Source organism: Dipodomys merriami, unplaced genomic scaffold (assembly GCF_024711535.1).
Source record: "Dipodomys merriami isolate MVZ:Mamm:240054 unplaced genomic scaffold, mDipMer1.0.p SCAF_11, whole genome shotgun sequence".
In the NCBI taxonomy this organism is placed as follows: Eukaryota; Metazoa; Chordata; class Mammalia; order Rodentia; family Heteromyidae; genus Dipodomys; species Dipodomys merriami.
The window spans coordinates 9,499,339-9,512,587 of NW_027202382.1; the positions used below are offsets into that span (position 1 = coordinate 9,499,339).

Below are 13,249 nucleotides of genomic sequence, written 5' to 3' on the forward strand. Positions count from 1 at the left end.
CTGTAGCTCTACAGAAGCATCCTGAACCCATCCCAACAAACACTGGTACATTTGAGGAGGTGTTAGAACACAGAAGCATTTTTGAGAATTAGGCATTTCTGAGATTTGTTTTAATAATCAAATCAGAAAGAATAGGTATTACTCGGTATAGGATTTAATTTATATTTAATAACAGATTTGAATCATTTTCTTAACACACTAGAATCATTTTTTAACTTCTGATGCATAATTTTTAATTATATGATTATATTGTGTTTATATTCCATTATAAATTGACTACAGATAGATTATCCATGGTTTAAATATATCTTGGAGCACATTTTATTTAAATGTTAAAATATATAGGAAATGCACTTGTTCTGTGTACACTGATCTATGACATTAGGGATACTCTCAGAAATTGAAGCCTGAAGCCAAACCCAGGAAACTGAAAACACAACACCAACCGAAGACTAATTCAGTAAATTATTTATATAACTGTCTAAAGGATAAGGAACCTAATCTCATGTAAGAGCATCCAGTTAAAGATCTAATGCCAAATGAGATGACTTATTTATTATCAAAACGTTGTCATTCTAGAACTGGAGGCATGGCTCACGTGATGATGCTCCGGCCATGAGCCAAAGATCTGAGCAAGACGGTGAAGTTCTGAGTTCAAGATCCAGGGCCAGCATAAAACAATTAAAAAAATAAAAAGAACTTATAACCAAATGGATAAGCAGTAATATTCTCAGAAACTGCCTTTGGTAATTACAGGTGTTAGCCTAGGCTTACTAATTTATGAAAGCATAACTAAATTGTCTTCTCTCTTTCCTATTTTTATCTAGGTGTTATAACTCCTAGTCTCCATCTTGCCTCCTAGGTTCCATTTCTGCCCCTTCTCCAAACTGTTCCCACCCCAACATCACATCATACCATTCTCCTGTTTTAAAAAGCCTGTCTGTGTTTTCATTAGTCTTAGAATGGAAGTGGAACTATATTGTGGTCAGCCAAGCTCTACTCCATCCCAGCCATGCTAGTCCCAGCTACTCCATTTCCTTTGCTCCAGTCTATCTAATCTTTGTGCTTAAATATCCTAAGCATCTTTTGTCAGTGAGGGATGTGGCCAAGGAGAGGAGAACAGATGAATGGAGAGAGGACGAATAGGAAAACAGAGTCATTCACATATGTACATTTAATGTACATATGTGAAAATGGAACTGGAGGGGATAGGTGGGGTTAGGAGAGATGGAGGGAAGAGAAAGATGGAAGGGGAGATATTGATCAAGATGCATTGTACTCATGAACTGACAGGTTAAATCGAAACTCCTTTGTACCATTAATTAAAGATAATGTTTTTAAAAAGGAAAAGACATTCAGTATGTAAATAAATAAGCAAAGTATTTCAAGCTCTTTCCCATTAAGGACTTTGAATTAGGGGTCCTCTTTGCTCATAATGTTCTTTTTCCAGATTTCTGCATGACTGACTTTGCTTCGGGGGTCAGTTACATATTCCTTGCCCTGTTTCTTTCCTTCATAGCACTTCTAAAACCCTGTAATTTTATTTTATTGTCTAAAATGCTGAACATTCTATGAAGACCTGAGCCTTCTACCATCTCCTTGCCTCAGATACCATATCCTCAGAGATGGATGTGAGTGGATGATAGATTCACATCTGCATAACATGTCTTTCACCACTGTTGGCCTAGGGACTGTTCATAAGAAACAATATTACCACCTTTGGCAAGGAGGATTACTGCCCTGTCCTGATGGGGATATTTGTAAGACATTCCTAACTTCTGGCTCTCTTAACTGCATCTCCCTTGGGCATAAAAAAGCTTTGGCTCTGGGGCTCTTCACAGGGTCCTTTTCATGCTGAAGGTTTTTCTCTTAAGGAAAATCAAGTTTACAAAGTTGATAGTCCCAAGGGGTGTGGCAATGTTTAATTACTTATACTATTTGGAGACTAGGAGCCTATCTTGGCTTTCAATTTTATGAGATCTAATTTATGAAGAGGTTCTTTCAGGAGAAAAAAAGAAATCACATTATGTAGGATCAGATCCCAGGTTGCCTGGTTAGGACTATTCCATGCAGAACAGTATATCTTATATCAACAGTACATCTATGTGGAAAGCTAGTGTGTATAAACTTTTGGTAGATGTCTTGTTTCCCAGTTCTGATGAAATGAAAGATTCTGGTGCCTACAAATCGTTTTCCCAAAAGGTCTTCTGTACCTGTAATAGGAAATACAGGCTAGATCTGGGCAAAGGCTCTGGAAACGTCCGGGCAATCTCTCCACACTGACTACCCCTGAGAATACCACGTGTGATCACACTTTTCCCCACTTTGGATGATGAGGAAGAAATGCTTCCCCATCCAGCAGAACTGCTGAACTGCTTTCTGTAGCTCCACACCAGAAAAACAAAAACCCATTGCACCCTGCAGAGTGACTGCCAAGGAGCTGCAACTGGCAGGAAACATGGGCCTGCACAAAGACAAGTTCAAAGATCATCGGCCCTGCTGCATGTGGAGGTTACTGCTATAAGGAAAATGCAGGGTCTTTCTCAGGTATCCCTCAGGAATCTCATCTCTGAGTCTAATGGGGGGGTGGCGGGGGTGTATGGGTATGTGTTTGATTATGGCTTGTTTGCAGACAAAAAATGTTATATTGTTACCTGATGACTCACACATACATGGATTCCAAATCAAAGGAAATAAGCAAGGGAGAACACCTATGGTGTAATTCCTTTGCACAACTAGCATACAGTCTAACAAAATAAATATCAGGAAGCTAGGACTTGAGGTATTGGGGGTGGGGGAGGGAGAGGACAAAGGGAGGGGAGTAGATGAATGAAGAGAGGAAGGGAGAATGTAGTTATAATGTAGTTATAACATATACACACATGGAGCTAGGAAAATTGGGGTGGGATGGGCAGGGATGGAGGAGAATGATGAAGGGGGTGACATTGATCAGGATGCACTGTACTCACAAACTGACATGTTGAGTTGAAATCTGTTTGTACAACCACTTAACGATGACACAATTATAATTATTATAAAGTTCCTCAAAATAAATAAATAAATAAACCAAATTATGAGGGTCGAAAATACAAGGGTTTATACTGACATGGAAAAGTACTTTTTGAAGTTTGACCCTGTTGGTAAGAACTCATAAGAAGATTAATCGACTCGATTCTATAAAAATTAATCTTGTTAGTGATGATTAGCAAAGTTCAAATGCAAAGAACAAAGCACAAAAAGTGTTCACAATGCTTTGGAGAGATTTGCTCAATGACATAAGCACTCTTGTGAGCAATCTCTTTTTGAAGGTCTTCAAGGAGACATTTCTCCCAGAATTCAGTAGTAAGAAAAGTTGTGCTTCCATTAAGGACTTAGCTTTGTGGGTGCTTTATTTTTTGGGTACTATGAAATTTTAATAGATCACCTTTTTTCTTTCCTTGTAGGAACATTTGTCCTTGGGGACAAATGTATAACTCTCTGAAATATTGGCTCTGGACATTATAAAATGCATTGTTACATTCTAATTATATTTCTCACTTTATCTTTCTATCTTCCTTATTTTCCTTCCATTTTAATTTATTTAATCACTCTTTACTATCTTGTATAAATTTCTTTTAACTGTTCCAAATGTTTTTCAGAATGAAATAGTCTACTAGATGCATAGACACATACAAGTGCATTTTACCTGACCTTTTACAACTCTAGCCCTGTAATATGACAATGTGAAGTGGAGCTGTGCCTCAAGTGGTAGAGCACTAGCCCTGAGCAAAAACAGCTCAAGGACAGCACCTATTTCCTGAGTTCAAGCCCTAGGACTCACACACTCACAACACACACACACACACACACACACACACACACACACACACACACACACACACACACACACACACACACACACACACACACACACAAACTGCAGAATCCAAGTATGGTGGTACAAGCCTATAATCTAACACTCAAGAGGCTGAGGAAGGAGGATTATGAGCTCCAGGCCAGGCTGAGCTACAATGTGAGGCCTGTCTCAGAAACAAACAAACAAACAAAAACAAATGTGGTTTCATTCAGACTTGGACTTAAATCCCCATTCTGTGATTTTTTTTAAAATCTCTGAGATCTTAGGTAAATTGCTGAATATTTCCACATTTTCATCTACATTGTGTTGTGACTAGGAGAACTCAAGAAAATGCAGGTAAAGTGTGGCACTTAGGAATTGCTAAATAAATATTATCCTGATTTGTTGTCTTAAATTATTATTGTAAATATAGTAACTATGCAGATTAGACTCAGAGACAATGTCTAGGTGATCATGTTACCAGATAGATGAGAACTAACAATAATACTAGCTGTTCATACAGTACCTTTCTCTCCAACCAACTCCCATGGCCAAGCACTTCTGGGTTAGCCTAATGATTGCCTTGAAACCATTTTTTCCCCACATGCTAGAGATGCTGCAAGACTCTGTCACCATTAAGGTTCTCTATACCATGTAACTTGTCATAGATCAAGTGGTGTCCTCCCAAAAGATGCGTCTAAGTCCTAATACCTAGTGACTGTAATATGACCTCTTTTCAGAAAAAGGTCATTGCAAATGCAATGCAGTTAAAAGAAGGTCACACCAGACCCCACTATCCTAGACTGAGCACTACATTCAGAGAACAGTATCTGTTCTTATGAGAAAGCCATGTTAAACTGCATTTAAAGAGATGCACAGATACATGGAGAATCTCCTGTCACTATGGCAGCAGAGAAGATACACCTGGAAAATCAAAGATTGCCAGCAACCACAGAGGCTGGAAAGGAATCTTGGCTTGGTGTCCTGGAGGAAGCATGCCCTGGTGACACTCAGATTGCAGACTACTGGATTCCAGAACAAGAGAATACATTTCTGTTTGTCTTAGACCACACAGCATATGGGGGTTTGCTATAACAACCCTAGAAAACTAAAACATCTCCAAACTCCTATGTCCCCAAGTGGCAGAAGTGTCAATCCAGGTGACACAGGCCAAGGACTCACTAATACACATCTAGCAATGAATGACATGCGTTTACTGGGAAGCATTTGCTAGAATAGCTCATTTCAGGAGTTTGGATTCTGGGCTTCTACTAGCTCATCTGTAAGTCAACCTTAGGTGCTGATTCACAATGGAAAACAGAGCTTCACTAGAAATGTTTGCATTCTAGTGTTGTGCTGAGACTTCTGCAGTCATATGGGCAGAGACAAAGACCCTCCTGATCCTCCCCCATGTTTCTGGAACCATCCTGTTCTAGAAACAGGATGCCCTTCACATACAGAAGATTCTTACAATTCTGACATTGGGCCCGCTTCTTTTCATTGTCTATATTCTGTTTCTAAATAAACCCACCAATTCTTATGACCCAAATGATCACATGGCTTCTGCTGAGGCTTCCACATCATTCCCATCGGCTCCAGTCTCTCATCTGAGGCCAGAGCCACACAACCAAATCCAGATACCTCCATTTGGTGGTCCCATGCCCATTCAAGGTGATTTGTCTATAAAGAACTCCCCAGCTGCAGCCAGAGCCTGTCCCTTCCTTCTCTCTAGGCAACCTCAAAGCTGATGGCACAATCAGATACTCAACTAGAAAGCTGACCTTCTCTCTGGTCTTCCTTTTCCTTTCTCATCTTCTCCCTACTCCAAATCAAAGTCCAAGATCTTTACCAACTAAGTGAGTCCCTTCTTTTCCAACTTTGTCAGCACTGCTCTAATGCAAACTCTCATCATTCTTACCTTCAAGATTCAGTTTATTAATTGTACATATTTATTTATTTAAATATGTAACCTGCCATAGTAAATTACTTTTATTGGGGCTCATTTTCTACTTTCCCTGTAGGAAGTTACTTTGTGCGGACTCTTCAGCTGGAGTATAAAAGAAAGCTGGGTGTTAATTCGTTGACAGAATAAAATGACAGCTTCTGGGAGCATCTAGTACAAAGAATTGGCAAGATGGGCAAATGGTATCAGAAACCCTCAGCAATTTTGCCTACATAGGTTAATAACTAATCAGATTTGAAAATCATAAGAAATCATTGGGCATTTTCTCTGAGCAGTAAGCAAAAAGTTTTATTGAAAGAGAAATAAAGATACGGCACAGAGCAATGGCATTGTCCAGGGGATTTGTGCGCACGCACACACACACACACACACACACACACACACACACACACACACACACGCACGCACATGTGCACGTACCACTGGATAATTTTTGATTCAATAAATATTTAGTGTTTTTATGTAAGAACAATCATAGATATAAAAGAGTAAATCATCCCCTCCGTATACTGTTTTTACAATTAAAAAAAAATTTTAAAGAGCAAATCACCTAGCTACTCAGGAGGCTAAGATCTGAGGATGGTGGTTCAAAGCCAACTCGGGCAGGAAAGTCTGGAAGACTCTTAGCTTCAATTAACTGGCAAGAGCCAGACATAGAGTTGTGGCTCAAATGGTAATGTGCTAGACTTGAGCAAAAAACCTCAGGGACAACAATCAGGCACTGAGAAGCAGTACCATTTCTGATCTGAGGAGATAGATAAATTAGCCAAAGGATACAAAGCTGTGTGACATCACTGAAATAGAGGTACAAAAGCGTTTATGATTTCAATAGTCCCATGGAATTTCAAAGAAGCAGCAGCAGAAATAGTAGAGGACATTAAACCAACACTTGAGTTGTCCTGTGTCTATCTGTGATCTTCTCAATCACCTTCCAGCACTCAACTTTTTCCATTCCTCATCTTCCTAAACAATGAGAACTATCCCTGTCATTGAGACATGGCTTCACTATTTTCATTCAGTCACCTAACAAATAATAGCTGAGCACCTGCTTTGTGTCAGCTTCTGTGCTAGCTATTGAAATGTATCATAGGCCAAGTGTGGCAAACAACTTGTCCTAGACCTAGTATTTATGATTGGCTTTTCATGTAGATTTAAAAAAAATAGCTCCAAATGATGTTAAACATACATTAACAGGGATATACATAAGATTAATATATATATATATACATATTTATATATAAGCTCTTCCATTCCCCACCCATGGAGTGATCCAGGTCTCGCCATCTTGCATTCAGGAAGGAGCCATAACAAACCATCTGCTGTACCTCCACCAGGGAACTTCATGGTGAGTGAGAAAAAAGACACAACCCAGGGCACAAAGCAAACTGTGGCTTCAGTGGATAAGAGAAGCCTCTATCTTCCCTAAAAGGATCATACTTTCTAATTTGGATGTATCCATATAATAATGATGGAGTCATTATGAATCTCTACATCAGAGACAATATTAAGAAACACACAACCGAGACAGGGACCAGAAAATCAGGTGAGAGGTTATCCCCAAAGGGCAGGCAGTAAGAATGAGTGAGCTGGCAGAGTGGACAGGGTGGATCTGGCCAAATGAACTGTACACAAATTTGAGGTAACCTTATCTACGTGATCTGTGGGAAGAACTTCCAGATTTGCACACCAATTTCTTATCCCTAGGCTCTCTCTGGGGCCCAATCACCTTCTGATCCCACAAATGGAATGACTGACTAATGCTCACACACTGAGTAACTGGAATGATCAACAACTTACTCTCACTCTGGCTTGAAACTTGCCACTTTGTGGGAAGTAATAAATCTTAACAGCAGATGCCATGTGCCCTGAGCTAAATCAAAGCTATCTTGTCTAGACTGAACTGTCTCATTTCTCCATTTTGTCAAATTGCACCTGGCCCACTATAGTTAAAATCCACATGAAGTTCACAGGGTTCCAAGGACAGAAGGACAGACTCTGTCAGTCAGCTTTCCCTCTGAGCAGAACTGGACCACATACAAATTACCCCAGGGCAGTCTAGGAAGTAAAGCAGATAGCACAGAAACAACATTAGCATTCCAAAGCATACCCTGATAATGACAGACTGGCCAGTTGTGACAGGAACATCTAGAAGCAAAAATGTTTCATACACTGTCATTCTCTTCAACTTTCTGATTTTGAGATATACAGGTAGCAAGGCTGATTGATGACCTGAATTGCATGTGAGTATGTGTGTGTGTGTGTGTGTGTGTGTGTGTGTGCATGCATGCATGTGTGCATATGTGTGCATCTTCTTTGCACAGTTGTTAGGGATATGTGTACAAGTATAAAGAAATGCAATCAATTTGTAGTTCCACAGGAGAGGAAAAGGTAACAGAGGAAAGAGAAAGTGTGCCATTTTGAATTCTGCTCAGAGAGATCAATGGGCGCTTGCTTGGTGAACAGAGTTACCACATTAAATAGGCTCCCAGGTAATTTTGAATTTCTGATCAATAGTGAATGGTTTTATAATCCAAAGATGTCTCAGATATTGGATGGCTATTCTATTTGCTAAATCAAGCAAGGAAAGGTGCAGTCATACATAATCAACCATCCCTCCTTTTGTTGTCATGAATATTGTCAATATCAACTTAAGTGAACATGTGCAGTACATGGGAAATGAGATCCATGTTACAGGAAAGCCCTAAGATCAAAACACTGCAAACATAGCTACTAACTCAACTGCAACTCCCTCAACATAATGCATGACAACTTACTCCTCCATCTGGAAGACCTGGGTTATGATGAATTTTTTTAATAAATAAGAATATAATACTAGAATGGCAGCAAAGAGGAAAACTAAACCAAACGAGCTAAAGCAATAGAATGTGCTTACTGGAAAAATACAGGGAGATTCAAGATGGTTGACAATAACCAAATTAGTTGCCACCTCCATCATCTAGCGAGCAAGATAATAGCAAGGCAATTGTACAACCCCTCAGCTTGATTAGCTCTGCTGAGCTGTCTCAAATGAGTGGAAAGTACACTAATCACCACCAGCATGTTGGGGTAGAGAGAGTTTTAAATTGGAAATTCAACACTTATACAATTACTCATTTCAAAAACCTATAATTAAGGTATCACCAGGCATTGCAAAAGCCTCAAAGAACGAACAGTTCTAACTGAGCCTGTTGAAGAAGTTTCAGGTAGAAGAAGTTATATGAGCTATATAAGAAAGTGTGCCTTCAGAAGCCATTGTTTTGTATTTATACATACTGTGCACAGTGTTCATGTGAAGATATGTGTGAGTGTGAAAGCTCCAAAACCAGCACATTAAACCCCCATATATCTATGTTGTCCTTATTAGATGAAAAGGAACTGTACTGCAGGCAAATTGACATTTGTTTTACAAATGGTCCATGTTTAAGTTTAAAAAGGCATATTGATCCCATTTTAGGTATATAATAATTTTCTGGTTTCATGTGCCTTCTCTTAAAATGAGCTTTGCCTTTTAAAACAATCACTTGTTGACCAAAGGCAAGGAATTCTTAAACCTAGGCAAATAAAAATATGAGAATAAAGATCATTCACTGGAAGAATGATTTTTTTCTGTCCCTATCTATTATTTAGCCATAAATCCATATTTATACATATCTATGTTTAACATATACTTACAGACACTATATACTACTTAAAAAAAGCTTGTCAATCCACATAAGATTTTTGGTGTTTGAGCAGTGTTCCACTGATGAATTACTTAACCAAGCAAGTACTTATTGCTGAATGTTCATGTTGTTCTTTTTTTTTCTGTGATAAACTTCCTAACAGCTATATCTTTTTTTTTTATTGTGAAAATACTGTACAGAGGGGTTACAATTACATGGGCAAGATAATGAGTACATTTCTTATCAAGCATTGTAGCCTCCTCCTTTGATAGTTATATCTTTTTAGAACTACATAATTTGTTCTTAAGAATAAACTTCAAGAGGAAGAAGCAGTCAAAGATGATACATATTTTTGGTCTGATACATATTTTTAAAGAGCTTCATTGAAATCACAATTTTGCACTCAAAGGAGATTGTGCCCATTTATAATCTGGTATAAAAGGGCCTATTTTCCTCATTCTTTTTCAAAACTAGCCACTCCAAGAAGTCCATGATGTAGCTAGAGCATACAAAATAATATATACAAGTTTTTCTGCTGCAAGAAATCAGTCTGAAATGCCAAATTTTTATAACATCTCATTTATCTACAATTAACTTTTGATGCAACCAACTGGTATAGACAAGCTGTTTTTTTTTCTTTTTTTCTTCAGTATTAGGACTTGAACTCAGTACCTTGCACTTGCTATGCAGAGGCCATGCCTCCAGCCCTTTTCACTTTATCTATTTCCCAAATAGGGTCTTCTGCTTTTGTCCAGAGCCATACTGAACCACAATTCTCCTGCCCACACCTACTATTGTAGCTGGAATGGCAGATGTATAGATTACTGCCTAGCCTGTTTGCTAAGATGGGAGTCTCACTAACGTTTTGCTTGAGTTTGCCTAAAATCATGATCATGCCAAGCTCTACTGCCCCAAGTAGCTACAATACAAGCATGAGCCACCAAACCCATCTAGTCAAGAAATTTTAAGCCAAATTTTTAGTCTGCCCCTATTATGGAACTCTTAGTGACTTCCCACTTTATTTTCCTAGAGAAAGGAATCCATTTGCCTTGACTAGAACCATAAAGCCATAAATAGCCATTAGTACCACAGTCATACTGGCCAAGTGTGAGTTAAGTTGGTTAAAATGGGTGACCTACCCATATGAATCCTTAATGAAAAACAAATACAGGAATAAACAAAATACCAGTACCATCATGCAAGAAGGAAAGACAGTCAAGCAAAAGTTTTTAAATATTGACTAAGCTATATCAAAAACAAAAGAGAATATATGAGAAACTAATGAAAAACCTCTAAACTATCCTCAAATATACAACCTACTGGAGGAATTCTGCAAAAAGATACAAGAAGATATGAAATGCAAGCTAGGAATATAATAGACTATCACCTTTTTCTAGCCACAACAGGAATTCAAGCCAGATTCATCTTGTATTTGACAAGAATGGTACTGAACTGACCAACTCTATTCTTCATCTTTGTTGAAAAGCAGAAAAATGAAAAGAAAATATTCAAATATAGACGTGTCCGGGCTGGGGGAAAAACAAAAGCAAAAACCTAAACTACATTATGCTCTGATAAACTAGCCATCAATATTCATAGTTGTGTGGTCAATGTCCGCAGTTAGCTTCACGAAAGAGAGTATTTGGCTATATGATCAAGCACAAAAATGTATTTTCCTGCTGGGTGCCAGTGACTCACGTTTGTAATCCTAGCTACCCAGGAGGATGAGATCCAGTTCCAAAGTCAGCCTGAGCCAACAAATTCTAGAAACTTTTATCTGTAGCCAGCAAAAGCCAGAAACAGAAGTGTAGCACACATGGTAGAGAGCAACAGCCTTGAGCAGAAAAAGCTAAGAGAGATCTTGGGGCCCTGAGTTCAAACACCACTCCTTACTCCAGTTCTGGCATAAATCAACAAAAAGTATTTTCCTGATGTTGGGTGCTGTCTTTTTCTTTTATTCTCTTTTCCCTTCCTTCCTTTCCTTTTTTCTTTCCTTTTTCTTTTGTCTTCTTCCCCACACCCCCACCAAACTCAAACTTGCTACATCAGACACTTTATACTCATTGGAAGGTTCCCTACCACCTGAGCCACTACTCCAACCCCTACTTTCCTTTTCTGTTTTTCTCTTCTCTTTTATTTTTCTTTCTCTTTTACAGCGCTAGACGGGGAACCCAGAGCCTCATCTATGCTAGGCAAGCATTATCACTGAGCTATACAACCCTAGTTCTTCTGTATCAGTATTTTTGTTGTTTTGTTTTGTTTTTTTGGTCATGGGGCTTGAACTATGGGCCTGGGTGCTGTCCCTCAGCTCTTCAGCTGAAGGCTAGCACTCTACCATTCAGCCACAGTGACACTTCTGGCTTTTTTTTTTTTTTTTCTGTTTATGTGGTGCTGAGGAATTGAACCCAGGGCCTCATGCATGTGAGGCAAGCACTCTACCACTGAGCCACCTTCCCAGCCTTCTGTGTCAGTTTTGTCATGATGAGTCTTTAGAACTGAAAGTGTCATCTAAGCACATAAGGTAAGGCAGTACCAATGCTTTGTTCACTTAAAGAAAAAAAAAAAAAAATCTCCGAAGACAGGGTAGTCACCCACAGTTTAAAAATGCCTTTGAGGAAAAGGAAAAAGGTCGAAATCCTGATAGTTGTAAAATGACTAGTGAACTAACTCCTCCCACTAAAGATCTTCAGGTATATAAAGTGACATGAAAAGAGACTTAAAACATCACTGTTAACCTTAGATATCGTGAAATTTTTAGCTTAGAAAAAAAATGAGCATCAAGGTTGACATAACTCCAAAGTATTTATGGCTTGTGTTCCTTGTGGTTCTGCTCATCAGTCCTATTCTATCTCAAGTCTGTGTTCTCTTGAGTAGAATGCACCTGGAGAATTTGAAACTTATGATTATTAGCGACTCATTTCTGATAGCATGTCTAAGAGAAATCCAAGCTTTTGACTTGCCCATAGAAAATGCATCAGATGCTCAGCCTATAAAAAGTGACATCAAGGAAGCTTTGTATGAAATAACCACGGGGACCTTGAGTATCTTCAGTCAATACAATTCCAACTCCACTTGGGAAAAGAAACACCTGACAGAAATAAAAATGGGACTTTTAGAGCAAATAATGTACCTGGAACAATGTATACGGGAAGAGAAGGAAAACAATGACCACATGAAAGATATGAAAGAGGACAAGATGGAACACTCAGGAGAGAAGGTGCTCCAACCGGTTACCCTGCAATGGAGAAGTTATTTCAACAGAATCAAAAACTACCTGAAAAATAAGAAATACAGTTCTTGTGCCTGGAGGATTGTCCAAGTGGAAATCAGAAGATGTTTCTCCTTTGTTCTCACCAAACTACTCTCAAAGAAATAAGGTATATTTTTAGAATTAACATTACATTTCCCTCCCACATCTCCTTCTCCTTTTTCCTCCTTCTTCATCTTCTTTTTAAGGTGATTTGTGACCTTTTAGAATCAGTCTTGTCCTCAGCTGGAATGCTGGAATCTTATGTAACGTTTGCTGTCTGGAAAACTTGCCATTGGAACATGAACCACATTTACCCCTCTTAAGAAAGATAATGCTAATCATTTTCTGGGGGACTTAAGGGATTTTGTTAGAAAACCTTGATGACCACTTTAGAAGAGTAAGATTTCCTCTCCATTTCTACTCTTTTTCTTTTTCTTTGATCATTGTGTATTGGCTTTGTTCTACCGCCTTTTGAAAGTCACCATGACAATGACTAAAAGATATGGAACAGAGACTGTTGTGAAATGTAGCATTTCTTT

General features: G+C 38.7%; 2 protein-coding genes across 5 annotated transcripts in view; one reads left to right on the forward strand and one right to left on the reverse strand.

The window, feature by feature from the left end:
• Mob3b (MOB kinase activator 3B) overlaps window positions 1–13,249 on the reverse strand; it is a 195,034-nt gene that overhangs the window by 166,715 nt on the left and 15,070 nt on the right. The window lies entirely within an intron of this gene.
• On the forward strand, window positions 12,336–12,836 carry Ifnk (interferon kappa). The gene has a single exon (XM_070007401.1). It carries the CDS (start codon window positions 12,336–12,338, stop codon window positions 12,834–12,836), a length of 501 nt encoding a protein of 166 aa, XP_069863502.1.